The sequence below is a fragment of the Rhamphochromis sp. 'chilingali' genome (assembly GCF_963969265.1).
Source record: "Rhamphochromis sp. 'chilingali' genome assembly, chromosome: 11".
NCBI classification, from domain to species: domain Eukaryota; kingdom Metazoa; phylum Chordata; class Actinopteri; order Cichliformes; family Cichlidae; genus Rhamphochromis; species Rhamphochromis sp. 'chilingali'.
This window is the reverse complement of record NC_137938.1, coordinates 22,295,446-22,309,814: the sequence shown is the minus strand read 5'-3', so window position 1 is coordinate 22,309,814 and position 14,369 is coordinate 22,295,446. Positions and strand designations below refer to the sequence as shown.

Below are 14,369 nucleotides of genomic sequence, written 5' to 3'. Positions count from 1 at the left end.
GTCGACTGGCTTAAACTGGAAAGATAAAGCCAGTTCCTGTTGCTGTCATTACCTCCAAACACTCATTACTCTGTAAGCATCACCTGGAGCTCTGACAGCAGATTATTTCACCTGAGGATGGATGGCAAGCTAATTTTAATGAGATTCACCTACCATCAGGATCCACTCAAGGAGCACCTCACACCCCACCAGTGGGCAGTGTGACACCAGTAAGACTTTCAGTCATATGAATTCCCAAAAACAGATTAAATCTTTCCTTCACAAACCATTTTGGGATAAACTGTAACATGGCAAAAAGTGGAAAAAGTAAAGTTAATCCTTTCCAGCTCAGTATGAAACCAAAGTGCATATTTTCATGCAGGAAGTGATATAATAGGGTGCAAAACAAGAAATCAATTTTAGTAACTGCAGCATTCACTGCGATGCTCAGATTTAAAAACAACAACAACCAACCAAAATGAAGACTTACAAAATGTGTTTATTCATTTAAAATCAGACATGAAAACATCACCACCACCACCACATAACTGAAACATGGCCGGAGGGACAGGCAGCACATATCGCATGAGAAGGCATTTCCGTGACTCATATGTACATATACACATTTTGTACACAGTAAAAATATAGTAATCGAAGCATATAGGACAACCAGCAACGGTGGCTCAAGAGCCGTATAACACATTCATGTAGAAAAAAGCATGGAGAAAATCATCATGGAGAGAATATATCTATCGTATCACAATCCAAACATGTAATATAAAAAGTGAAATTGTCAAACAGTCTCCCTTTATAGGCAACACATGCTATAAAGTTTCAGACATCCTTCTGTCAGTATACACTTTACTTACAATCATCTAAAAAGGTACATAACACATCACTTCAACCTACAGCAATCAGTCGTATCAATAAATATGCTTCTTAGAGCTGAAAAGTGGCAGATTGTGGTTCATATTGCATTACTTCAAATTCATTGTAGTGTCTACTACTGAGTGTACTGCCTTAGAAGCACCAAAGGAGGTTTTTCCTTTTGTCACGGTGTAGTACATTACTCCAGCAAAACTGGTGTGCAGCCAGCAATTAACCAGTGCAACCAATTCATCACATAAAAACATCAAAATGCAGCTCTCGCAAAATCAAACCCGGACTCGTTCTGATCTGAAGACACTGTCAGAGTGTTTACTCTGTTGGCTGTGGCATTTCATTTTTGTATTATAACTGTGATTAGTTTACATTTCAGCAAACTACCAGAACTATTTCATTTCAAGTACAACTAAAAGGTTCTAAACGCTACCACAAATGAATGAATTTCACAGGAATGTGGAGATAAATCTTGAAATGAAGAAATAATTGACAAAGAAATGTTATCAGGCTCTGGATTTTACGTCAGATAAAACTTTCAACGTCAGGAAAAACAAAATACATCCAGTTTAATAATAAATCCTTAAACACAGGTCAGCCCAGTGTTATTACCATACAGAAACCATCAGTCCATGCAGTAATCTAAAGCCCTCGCCCTCAGCCTCACGTTAACTGCACTAAATCTTCAGTCTACTCTGCTCTTCTCTTTGGTGACTTGCTTATAATACAAAAAGACTTAAATCGTCAGCTGTGCATTGATGAACATGAGTAATTTTCCTTCTTTCTCTAGTCACAGCTCATATTTCTTCCCAAGCCTCTCTGCTGCATAGACCACATGTGCTCAACAAACATAAATAACGATTCTTTAAATGAGATGTCTCAAGTTTTCCTTCAGTCACTTTGTAGTGATTTCTCTATCAGAAATATCTCTTGGGGTTAGAAAAAAAAATCACTTAGGTAGAATAAACACAGCCACATTGAAGCTGAGCAAGACTTCATAAAAACACGATACAAAAATTACTTATCGTTAATAATATTGGTCTGAGTGGATGTGAGCGAGTGTCATTTCTGTAACCAGCAGAAATGAGGAGGCCGGTATATCCTTCAATGTATGCTGTGACAGGGAGCGATGTGATTGGCTGAGATGAAAAACCGCAGTGACCGAATACCTGACGTAATCAAAAAAAGGGAGATTGTAATAGATTTTAAAACTGAAAGTCTGAAAACTGACTCACTGGTTGGTCGAGACGTATAAATGGCAGTTTGAGGACTTCAGCTGTAGTGATAAGGCAGGTTTCTGTGTAACCAGTGCACTCACCTGTAAAAAGTGTCAGTTTTCATCGCATGTAAGGGAAGGGGACAAACACGGAAAGGCACAGACATGATGCACGGCAACTTTAAATTAAAAATTCAACAGCATCTACTGGTTAGCAATGCTGTTACACTTATACTTCAGCACATACGGCCATAAACAGAGAGGGGAGATGTTCAGGTTAGTATAAATGTGATCTGCCATGGTAACAAGACTAGGGATGGGTATCGAAAACCGGTTCTTGTTGAGAACCGGTTCCCACTGTTTCAATTCCTTGGAATTGTTTGCCATTTTTGCAAACGATTCCCTTATCAATTCCAGTCGCCCCGAATGACGTCACCACGTTGCGGAGCGTCATTTACCTGGCAGGAAACATGGCGGCTCAAACGCTCAAAAGTTTGGTTATACTTTACGAGAACGGATGACAACAGGGCAACTTGCAATACTTGAAAAGTAGATATTTCATTTAAGGGAGGAAACACTACGAATATGCAAAAGCATTTGCTCACAAAACACCCGATGACCTTAAATGAATGTCGTGTTTTTAATTCCGCTCCGGACTCGTGAATCTCAACCCAGCAGCAGCGGTAACGTTTGCACGTCCTCTCCCGTTAATGCGGCAGGTAAATAATCAACTAACAGTGCATATTATGTTAGTGCGATCTGCCTTATTACAAAACCTGCCATTACTGTGCATTTAGGTGACCATGATGAGAGAGACAGACAGAGTCTGGCTCAGATGCTGGCAGTTCTCGCTGCAGTCTACCGGTAGCGTCTCCTTTCAGGCCAGGATAGACGAATGTCACCGAGCAGTGACTAAGTTTGTGGTAAAAGGTTTGCACTCATTTGCCACAGCAGATGCCCCGATTTTCGGTTAGTGAATGTGTTTAATTGTAGGCAGGGACATTACTGGATATTCTTGTGTAATTGCTACAGAATAATTTGTTAAACTTTGTTATTGCTACAGAAGAATATTTATTTTATTATTTTACATTTACAATTTTTTTTCCCGGGGACCCTGTGACACCCCATTGAAGAGCCGTAGGCTGTGGATCTCTTAAGATCTCACTGTTGGGTTTGTAAAGCCATGTTACTCCTAAATTTCTATCTTATTCAAAAAGAAGAAACAAAGTTCTAAGCTAATCGACCTTAGTGTTCTCCTTTTTAAAAAAAAGAATTGATAAGAGAATCGATAAAGAATCGAATCGTTAAACAGAATCGAAAATGGAATCTGAATCGTGAAAATCTTATCGATACCCATCCCTAAATAAGACACGTTTTTTTATGCGGAAAAACACTACAATGTACATTCAGCAGTGGGAAGATCTATGTGGCACCACTGAGGCTTCCAGAAAAATAACTTATAAGAAAAAAATGACCATATAGGTCAGGTTAAAACCCCATCCCTCTGCTGTTTTAAATGAATACTGTACAATCGGTAAAGAAAAACGCAAACACGACTACAGAGTCGACAGCAGCAGGTGTTGATTTGACGGATTTCTATCGATGGCGGTGAGAGAGCCATGGATAGCTTAGAGTGCTGAGGGGAGATGGATGTGCAATAACAGGTACGCCGGAGTGGGAGTCACGGAAATGTGAACCCACCTAGACTGTGCACGAACGCACAGTAACATTCATTCCTCCTATGTAGGCTATGCCCTTCATGTGCTTTTGTGTGTGTGTTCCTGCTGAACCGTCCCTGCCCACTCCTACCCACATCTCCTCATGCTGTGGATAGTGGGCAGGATGACTGGCTCTTCAAGGGATAATTTGACTGCCTTCCATGATCAACTGGTGATAGTGAAGATGACCTCTTTTTTTGTTATTTCTCTTTCAATACAATATACAACTCATTATATTGTTTATTATATCATCGCTGCAGACGGACATGAAGGGAAATCTTCAATTCAGGGCCGAACGCCTTTTTCTGAGTGTGTATCGGACAGTTTTGGATAGGTGTGGACAAATATGTACACACAGTGACAGTGCTGATGGCTGGGGAAGTCTGGAGCCTACCGCACAACATGGTCCAAATCACTGCTTTCCTCACGGTCACAAACCATGCTGTTTTATTTGGTGGCTACTGTATAAACTGCAGAGGTCACAAAACAGCAGAGGAGCGATGGAGGGTCTGCGGTGGATGACTGACTCCAGTTCATTTTGCCTTTCTTCTACCCACCTCGCCGTTTCCAGAAGTCTCTCATTGCTGGGAGTGTTTTTACTGCAAAGAAAAAATGTAATTAAGATTGTTTTGTATTTCTGACACCATGCATAAACACTAGCGAATGAACACACTTACGAAACAGATGTTGGTCTCAGGGACGATGTCCGACAGAGAAACTACATCTTCATTTCCAGACAGGTTGCCTGAATTATCTGCAGCCCCTTCTACTCCCAAACTGCAAAGCGGAAAAAGCAATCAATGAGACACAATGACTAACATAAGGAGTTAAAAAAAAACCCCATATTTATTGATTTTGTTTTTTTTAAACAGACTTATCATTGGCTGTACTCTGTACCTGTGGGAAACAGCCTGGTCACAGTCAGTGTTTGCCGATTTGTGCACTTCCACGCCTACAGAGCTGCAGAGGAAAGTCAGAGTCAGACCAGAAGAGATGAAAAAACACAGCGTGAGCACGAGAAGGAAGATGAGAGGTTTTACCGCAGGGGAGGAGAGGTGGAGACAACTCCTGTGCTGCCTTGTGATGAGGTGGACAGATTGGCCTCGCAGTCTGCAGGGTTGTCTACCAGCGGAGGAGTCCGAGGAACCAGATCCGGCCTTCCTGACTGCACACCTGAGGAAAAAAAAGATATTAATATGGCAATTACAGAGAGTTTAACAAGCTTATCCAAAGCTGAGTGCAGTTTAGAATAAAATTAAGCCTGTGGGGAATGCAAGGAGCTGCTGCAGATACAGTATGGGGATGAGCGCAACTAGTTGACTAGTCTTTCCAAGGCTGATGCTGCGCACTGCCTTTCTCTTGCCTTCTATGATGGGAAGTTGTAATCAGGTGAAAAGTAGGTAGAAAGTAAGCACACGACAGCTGTGTGCTTCTGCAGGACTCTGTGACTGTACATTGGCTCAGTCAGAGTTAACAAATCACATTCTGCACAGACACATGGACACTCACTGCTCACATTAACTACAACTACCGTAACAGGTCTGACTTTGCACGTGTGTGTGCGTGACATCAGATGACACAAAGCGCCAAACATTTCAGTGACATTTGAAACATCATTTTAGTGTTTCAAATGTCACTGAGTGTCACTACAATGTGTAGTTTGCTGATGCTATCTGCTGAACTTTATCTCAATTTTTCCCCCACCAATTTCATTTTTAATGCTTGACAAAAGTTTGGGGCCTGAACTTGTTCCCACATCAGTGACCACTCCACTTAACCACAGATCTACTTAATGTGACCTCATCTTCTTGGCTCTTACCGCTGTCCGCCTCGGACTCTGTGCTTTTAAAATGGGAGTGGTAAACTAGTCTGGAATCCACAGATGACTGTCCTGTCGCGTGGGAGAGCGGTGTGGGTGCTCCAAGAGTGGGCGCCCTCCTTAGCCCTGCCTGACCTCCACCGCGGCTTTTCTTGGATGGTGATGGTTTAACTGAAGAGGACAACAGGAAATGATCAGTGCAATCATCGGGACTTTTCACACCTCTGCTCTCAATGCAGTAAAATTACAAAGACAGACGTACGTGGAATTTTCTTGAACACTGTGTTGCACATGAATTGTTGGAAGCGCTCTGCATAGAAGCCAGGTCTGTGAACTGAAACTGTGTCCTAAGTACCAGGAAAAGGATCATTAAAACCTGACAGACCTTATAAAGCAACATTTCTGTTTTAATTCACCAACTCTTAAAAGTGAAAAAAAGCAGTCATAATTCTTTGTAGTCCAAGCTAATCAGTTAATATGCAAGCTACAATTACAATCAAAGTCTATTAATACATATTGTGATGTATAGTGTACGACTTACCCCATCATGGACCAGCGCCTTCCAGGAGTGCTCCAACTTCTTAATAAACCTAAATAATATCACATAATGAAACTATTTAGTGCAACTTACATAAGTGGCGTGAATCTTGCTTATGAATTAGCATAAATGCATATATAAAGAGTGGATTTTGCTGCTCTGACACACATACCTGTAAGATTGGAGAATATCGATGATGCCGATGTAGATCAGCAACCTCTCTCCTTTGCTATTGCGAGCAGGAATACCACCCATGCTGCAAGGTCACAGAAAGAACAACTGCTTCATTCACCATTATTTCACAGCTACAATTTCCCCAGCAAGCAAATACAGGCTGATACAGGTGTGCTGATGGTCACACTCACTGATCTTCTGAATCCAAAGCTCCCTTCCCTCGAGCCTCCCCCTGGATGGACTCCATGGCGGTGCAATACAGACTTTTCTGGGCTTGTGGTCGGCGCTGATCTGGGGTCACTGCTCCTTCAGACCCCGTATTGTCGACCAAACTGCCTCCACTACGCTCCTTTTCTCTGCTGGCCTGGTCCATGTTGTGGATGCCCATCAACAGACTGTAATCCATGATCTTGAAACTCTGCAGGAGCTGCAACAAAGAAACAAGTGCAATGAGAATCGTCTGGCAACGACTGGAACAACCAACTGTAAATCAATGCAAAGACACACTGTTTCACAACAGGCGCCAAAGACTTTGGCAACACTACAATAAAACATGATACGAGTGTACAATAATAAATGTGACATGCTGTCATATATATTACGCTCATTTAAAAACCCTGCTGCTGTTTCCTTACGCTACAGCAGCAAGGTTTTAAAATATGACAAAACAGGTCTAAGTGTTCAATCCAGCAACAGTTAAGAACAAAAATATTTGTAATGTGACCACTGATTCTGATTTAATCTTGATCCTGGAAACAAAGTTTGAGCCCAAAGTTGAAATACATCCCATCTACACAGGGATCAAAGTGAGATTTTTCAAGGCGGCAGTTGCCTAGGTAACCCTCTAATACAGTTATTTCCAAAGTATGGACCACAAGAGGTAATTTCTTACATAAAAAAAATATTTAAAAATTATTTTGGAATCCTTAAAAGTCTTGAGTTGGGTTTTGTGATTTACTTTCAAACTGCATTCAAATATTTAGATGTTAGTCACAGTCATTAGGTGAAAAGATATAACTCAAATAATCTGCTTTACATGACACAACAAAAAAGTCATCTGATCAGAAAATCTATTTTAAACTTAACTAAATAACACACCCAAATCAAAAAAGCAAAAAACAAACAAACAAACAAAAATACAAATGACAGTCCTAATGATTTTTCTTTGGTGGAAAGCCAGAACCTCTGGTGGCTGAAAACCCTGGAACAATGAGGTAATGGAAATGGATCGAATCAATAAAGCATGTGCAGCTGCTGATTAAAAGGAAAAATGATACAGAACATTCTGGTAGTCTGTGCAGATTGGCACCAGTCTACCCCCATCATTTCAAAAGATACCATCCCTCAAAGTAAATAAGGTATTAGTTTGCAGTGTCATGCAAGCTTGAGTCATCTTTCCGACACTACACACATCTGTTGATGACCCTGGAGCATGACAGCAAACAACAACCAATGCCAACTATCAACAACCACTAATCGACTTTGGAGAAATTGGAAATTATAGTAGTCTCTGTAAAATGTAAAGTTTAATGAAGTGCCAGTGCGCTACATGTCGACCTTACATGTGTTGTACAATCTGTCAAGCCATCTGCAGGCCATTTACAATGTAAGGACTTTTCATTATATGGAAAAATAGCCTAAAATAACTAAATGAATCTAAAAAGTCTTTGATATTTCTTCACATTTATGCTGTATGTAGAGAAATTTCATTTTTTTTGTATCTTTTATGCAAGAGGATAACAACAATATAAAGTGGTGGTGTACTATTTGAGCTTGCCAAGCCATTCTCCATACACTTTAGTGCTCAGTACTTCAATAAACAATCTATACAAACCCGCCACATCTCTGTAACTCACCAGGCAGTCCCTCTGTATAGTCTTGCACAGAGCATTGTAGTTTTCTGCTTCCAGCAGCAGGCCATCAGGCATGTCCTGGATGAAGTCCAGGTCTTTGTGAGTGGGGACGGCCTTCTCTCTCTCCTTAGGGGAAGCCCGTCTCTTATAGGTGGAGCCTTTCAGGTCATACTTGAGGTGCATGGGGATGATTCTGGGCAGGAGATTGTTCATCACAACAATACGGATATTCTTACCGCCTGCCTGAACGCAATACAGTCCATAAAACTTAGGCAGCAGGGTGCGCTTGTTTTGGTTTATATTCTGAAAGGGAGAGGGAACAGACAAAAAAAAATTAGACACTGAAATTAGAAGAAAAACCTCCCCTTACTTGAGAATTGTTGCAGTAATAGTCACTCATTCTAAACAAACTCCCACCTCCCACTCTATCCACACTCACCATGAAGTATCCAGGCAGCAGTTTCTGGAGAAACTCTGCCTCTTTGTGTTGGACAGTCTTGATGATAAACTCATCATCACTGGAGACGTAGAAGAGGGAACCGCTGGCTCCGGGGTTCGACAGCTCGATCAGCGGCTCATTACACAGGGAATACTTCCAGAAAGAGACAGATGAACCCGCATTAATATAAAATCCAAAAAAACAAAACAGATTTTGTGTTTCTGAAGTAAGATATATGGGTCACTGGCTCCTGATTGCACAATTGATCGATTTAAACTACAGAGACATGATTATCAGTATTTCTAGTGCTGACTGTAAAAACAGACAGCAGAGAAAGAGTCAGGAGGAAAATAAAACGGAGCCAAAAAGCACTTGGACCACAGCTTATCATTCTGTCTGAGATGGCGCAGCTCCATGCCCACTGTGTCAGCAAATGTGGTGATGATGCAGACAAAAGCATCATCATTTTTGAGGAAAAAAAAAAAAGAAAAAAAAAAGGAGAAAACCTTCAGCTATTGTTCATTATTTCTCCAAAAGGGGATCATGTTTGCTTAAACCACTAAATATATATGCAGCATGTAGAGATTCACACACAGCTGTGGTGAACATGGCAGAATAAGCCTTGGGGTTAATACTGACCAGGTAGTCATCTGGCCGAATGCCAAACAGTTCCCTGAAGTAACGAAAGGCGATAGGAGCATAAGTCTTAAAGCGAAAGTCACTGTAGTGATGAGCAGGGGTCAGGTTACTGCCTTCGCTGGAAAGAGCAAGAAACAGATAAACCATTAAACTATGCAAAATGGAAAAATAACAGTTCACCTCATGCATTCAAACAACTCGTATCACAAACCTCGGGAAGAAGATGCTTTCAACAACTACAAAGTCCTGCATGAGAACATCCCTCTCCGCCTTTTGACTTAAGCTGCCAACTGTGTGAGCGATGCCCAATTGGATTGCTCCCTTTAGGGCAGATGACGTAGTCTAGGGAGGTCAGCGAGGAAAAGAGAGTAAGCACTGGAACAAACAGCATTTTACCCCTGTGACTTCTGCTGTTTCACTCACTATTCTTGGGTTTCCAGCAAGAGGAACTTCCAAACTAATTTTAGAATACAGACACCAAAACATGCAGGCCAACCCACTGAACTGTAAACACCTTGGATCACTCCGGCTCAGTGCTGCGGGTGTCAACAAATCACTGTTGTCACTGACCCCGACCCCTGCCCTTACTTTTTTGTAAGTAGTTTCTCCTGTGGTAGTCTCAACGCCCCGGTGTCCAATGGTCTTCTTCATACTCATGCCTGAAGAGCCGGGCATCTGAGGAGAGAGGCAGAAAGCTGTCAAAGGAAAATCAAACACAGTTTGATGTGTGTTTGTGCTGGTAAACGCAGAAAACAATGAGCTAGCTGTTGTAGTATGCAAGCTTTAGGCCAGATGGATGACAGCCTTAACCAAGCGATCAACTGGGCTCACAAGTAACTGAACTTGCAGAGGAAGGTCAAATTGTAAGACAGGAAACTAATCAAACAGCAATCAGCCTGATGTTACTATTCCTGACCAAAAAACTACCTCTGCACTTCCTCCTTTTATTGATATTGGAGCTACAAAAATGTCATAATTGTTTCTGAACCTACAGTATTATTATGAGTAACTATTCATATTTCAAAGTAAGAAAACTTTTAAATATTAATCTATGTAGAGCTTTGAGGAACAACAATGTGGCTCTCCTGCGTTACAAGAGCCACTCTCTCACTTCCATAATAAACTTTTAGTGACCGATGCCTCAAACTGCCAATGTCTGGATGAAAAAAAGTTCAGCCCTATAAGCCTGCTCTGCTCTCCTTTTCCCCTTAGAGCTGAGAGTAGTTACATTTACAGTATCTGCCATAGTTACCTCGGCGGGGGCCATTTTTCGAATGCTGCTGGTCCCTAAAAAGAAAACAGAAAAAGTTAAATTGAGAGGAAGATAAGTGCTCAAAAACCTGCAAGGAAAATCCTACATATACAGAGTAAGCACTCTGTATAGTTCCTTTGTTGAGACTCTGAAACCCAACCCATGCAGTCAGTACTCAAAGTCAAGGCTTGAAATAAATTTGAAGAGTTTGAGTTGGAAAGGCTTTGACCAATGACGAATTTGTTAGGGACTGTTTATGAATCCCTGTGCTGGTTAATTAGGCTATTTCCAGCACTGACGGATGACTATAAGACCGATGATGAACCCAAACCTAAATGTGGCCACAGTTACTACCGGCTGCACCCAGTATGTGAACTGGAACTACTTCTCCCATGAGCTAGCTGCTCCACATTCATCTGTTCCCCCAGGATGTGTGTCAACATCACCACCTCCTTTCAAAAAATGGTGCAATTTCTAGCTGTTGCTGTCCCAGCCTACTTTAAGCCTCAGACTAACTTTGATTTTATAACTGAAATCCACTCCAGCATGTTATCCGACTAGAGATCTATGAGACTGATATTCTGTTCAATTCTGTGTAATTCAATGTTTATTTCACCATGTGACAAGCTAATGCCGCATGGAGATATGAAGGAACACTGGAGGGTTTTCATGCCTGCATGAAACCTCAAACACAACAGCTTCTGTTTGTGTGCCTGTAAAATAATAATGCAAACACCAAGCCAAGACCTTTGCTTAATTGCTAAACAAAGATAAGTCATTAAATCCCAGCATACAGATGTTTGGTAAGAAAGGCACTCAAGTGCAACAAAATAAATACAGCGAATGAGTTCCTGTGTCCTGTCCTTATATAAACTTGGTGTATACACTTACTACATCGCCCACTCTGCAATCACCTCTAGCCTGTAACCAATGGCAACATCTCCTCCACTGCAGTACCATAGGTCAATATACACACAAAAAAAGACTGAAGGCTACAAAGTTTTTACATCTGTAGTAACAAGTGAGTCTGAAAAATTGTCTTTCTGCCCCCATCAAATCTAAACCTGGCAATGCACAGAAAATGAACATTTTCAACCTAAGAAATGCAGGACTATGTATAATTACACAGACTCACTGAATGCCATGCATCTCTCCTGAGTTAGCAGGGACACACTGCAATCTGCTGAGAAACAATGAGCATCGCTCTGCCCACATTCCCTCTCATTATGTAAAACAACACACTATATCATCACTACTCATGCAGTTGCTGCTCACAGTCACAAACACAGCACACCCATGCGAATACCTCGCTGCAACGCTCTCCTCCAGAACTGAGTCCTGATATCTGCGGAGCAGGACAAGGTCAGGCTAACTGGCTTAACCAAGTACATGCGCCACACTGAACTCATTTAAAGTAGGTGTGCACAGAAGTAAAGGAAGCATGGCCTAAATAATTAAGTCAGTTAAGCAACTGCTACTTTTCTTTTATTGTAAAAGGAAAACCATCAGGACCGTTTACAAAACAAACATGATTAAATGTGCTCAACATGTAAAATAGAATATTGTTTACCAAAAATAACTTAGAAATGGACAATTTTGTTTAAGGTAGATAACACAGACTGTTACTAAATTTGGATCATGCGTACTTGCATGTGTAGTAACCCCAGATGGCCCGGTTTCAGCTATGATTGTTATTATTACTACCATCTGTATTTATTAAGGTCAATATACAACCAGTTAATGGCATATATTGTGCAGCAGACTATGGATAGTAATTAGACTAAGTCAGTTCCCTAACAATGACTTTAGCTCATCAGCGGCAGGCCTCACTACAATAGGCAAACCATCTGTTCCTCTCTGTGTACCAAACAAGTCCCTGCCAGCCTTGTTTACGCACAGCCCACAGCATGCACGGCAATACCATGACCCATGGACACACTCTTTAAGGTCATTTCTGAAGAATCCACAAATATACTGTTTCTTGACCTGATTTGGAAACGACGCTGATAAAAGCTATTAGGGAAACCACAGTGAGTTACTGTCACTGAAGTGTCTGTGAGCGTGAATGCTACATCTTGTGCTTGTGCTGTCCCTGGATTTCAGCCATCTGGGAGCCACAGGAGTGCTTTAAAAAGCAACTATTTTTATTCACTGACTCAGACTGGGTGGTTACCAGGAGCAGAGCAACTCAAACATATACAGGGAAGCTAATGAGTGATGCACAACTAACTGGATTAGAGAGATGCATCTTCCCCATTGCGTGCTTTATCTTGGGGGAAAAGAAGTCTCTGAAAGCACATGATCAATCTATATCTGTGAAGCAAGTGGAACCAGTTCATGTGCAGTGCATAGGTCTGATATCGGTGATCCTAAACAAAGGTGCTTAAATAAATTAAGGCTGCTTTATTGACTTAGATAAGCGTGACAAAGGAACGCAGAAAAAGACAATACACCACCTAAACTGAAAATATTTGTACAGTAACAGTTGGGAGGTGTTTAATGAAGCCCTTAGGTAAGTGAAAGCGGATTTTTTTTTATCCATGTACATCACAAAACGTTCAGAGGAAGAGGAAACGGGATGTAACAGGCGAGGAAGACGTGAGTGAGAGCAGTTACCGTTAACTTCCCATAGATGCTTGATTGGGGGGGGGTTAACACCAGCAGTATTACACACGTCCCATTCATTTACCAAGCAACGGCGATCTTTATTTATAAAATCTCAACTCGCCTTCACCTGCTTCGTTTGCGTGTAAACACCATAAAGCGTCAACAAGACAGCCGGTTTGATAACAAAACAGTTTGGTCAACGTGGTGTCGGGAATTACTTTATAGCACGCTATAAAATCAATAGATTGTTCCTCATATTTAAGAGTGGCCTGCACACAAAATCTTCTTGTGTTTTAACACGAGAAGACCAGGATTTATTAAAGAGCCAGCTAAATAAGCGAACCACAGATTGGTTCATTTCTTTGGTGGAAAATCTCGATGCTAATTAGCTAACGGCTAACGAAGGCTCAATTACAGCCAGAGCTCCAGCGTTGCATCACTTTCAATGCTTTAAAACACTGTAGATATCGCTTTTTACGCTAGTTTTGAGACGAGAAAGGAATGAGATTTGATAGCTAGATACCTGTCGGGGCTGCTGATCCCATGTCTGCTGTTCTAGCAGTCGCCATTACGATCTGACTGTTAACATCATAGACAGAGCCGACACTTGAATTTTGATGCTCGTGTTGCTGCTGCTGCAGCACCACAGCGCCTCCAGTGGAAGGACGTGGGACGGTTTCAGTTTGCTGTAGTGCGACAGAAAGGCGCCCGCAATTGAATATATACACTACTCAAAAAAGAAGTTGTCGGCTGACTCTTGTTGTAAAAATAAAACAATTCAGCCCCGTGGTACAAGTCAAAACTTCTTGGGGAGCTAATAGGTTTCATTTCCACCGGTTTATGACCTCTGCTTCCCTTTTCCTGCCTCCTCTTGCTCTGTTTGTTCGCCGTAGCTCTGCAGGTGGAGGACTGCGATTTGGAGTGATGTTTCCAAAGATGCCCTGATTCAGTCTGCTTCCTTTTTGTATTTACTTGACTTTCATGTAAGTCAGGTGGTGACACTGATAGACTTTGAGGTGCCATCTGTACCTGTTCGAAGGCTGCTTTTATCGGCATCCTGTGGACCACCACTTTTAGATGGATTACCAGACTGGTCAGGTGAATCTGGCTTGTGTGATGACAGAGAGGACATGCCTTTGTCCTCATCCTTAAAATAAAGAGTGGATGCCAAAGCTGGTGTTTTGATGCTTCAATGTCTGCAAATTTTCTGTTGATAAGAAGAAAAATGAATGAAACAATGAATCGGGACAACATTA

The 14,369-nt window shown here is 41.5% G+C and overlaps 1 protein-coding gene across 1 annotated transcript; it reads right to left on the bottom strand.

Moving 5' to 3' along the window:
- Positions 1 to 458: 458 nt before the first annotated feature.
- On the bottom strand, positions 459 to 13,697 carry pip5k1ab (phosphatidylinositol-4-phosphate 5-kinase, type I, alpha, b). Its single transcript, XM_080896682.1, has 16 exons — positions 13,637 to 13,697; positions 10,507 to 10,541; positions 9,843 to 9,929; positions 9,466 to 9,596; positions 9,255 to 9,372; positions 8,616 to 8,768; positions 8,180 to 8,479; positions 6,515 to 6,750; positions 6,322 to 6,405; positions 6,153 to 6,201; positions 5,874 to 5,958; positions 5,612 to 5,782; positions 4,833 to 4,965; positions 4,690 to 4,752; positions 4,470 to 4,569; positions 459 to 4,391 (listed from the first exon to the last, which is right to left on the bottom strand). Exons 1-16 carry the CDS (start codon positions 13,680 to 13,682, stop codon positions 4,389 to 4,391), a joined length of 1,794 nt encoding a protein of 597 aa, XP_080752808.1. The 5' UTR covers positions 13,683 to 13,697; the 3' UTR covers positions 459 to 4,388.
- Between the last annotated feature and the right edge of the window lie 672 nt (positions 13,698 to 14,369).

Bases quoted from the DNA above. Each gene is read 5' to 3' on its own strand.
- pip5k1ab (XM_080896682.1), bottom strand. From the start codon at position 13,682: ATGGCGACTGCTAGAACAGCAGACATGGGATCAGCAGCCCCGACAG. The intron at 9,930-10,506 runs GTAACTATGGCA...CTCTCTCCTCAG, and splicing joins GAAAAATGGCCCCCGCCGAG to ATGCCCGGCTCTTCAGGCAT. The intron at 6,406-6,514 runs GTGAGTGTGACC...GTGACCTTGCAG, and splicing joins GCTTTGGATTCAGAAGATCA to CATGGGTGGTATTCCTGCTC.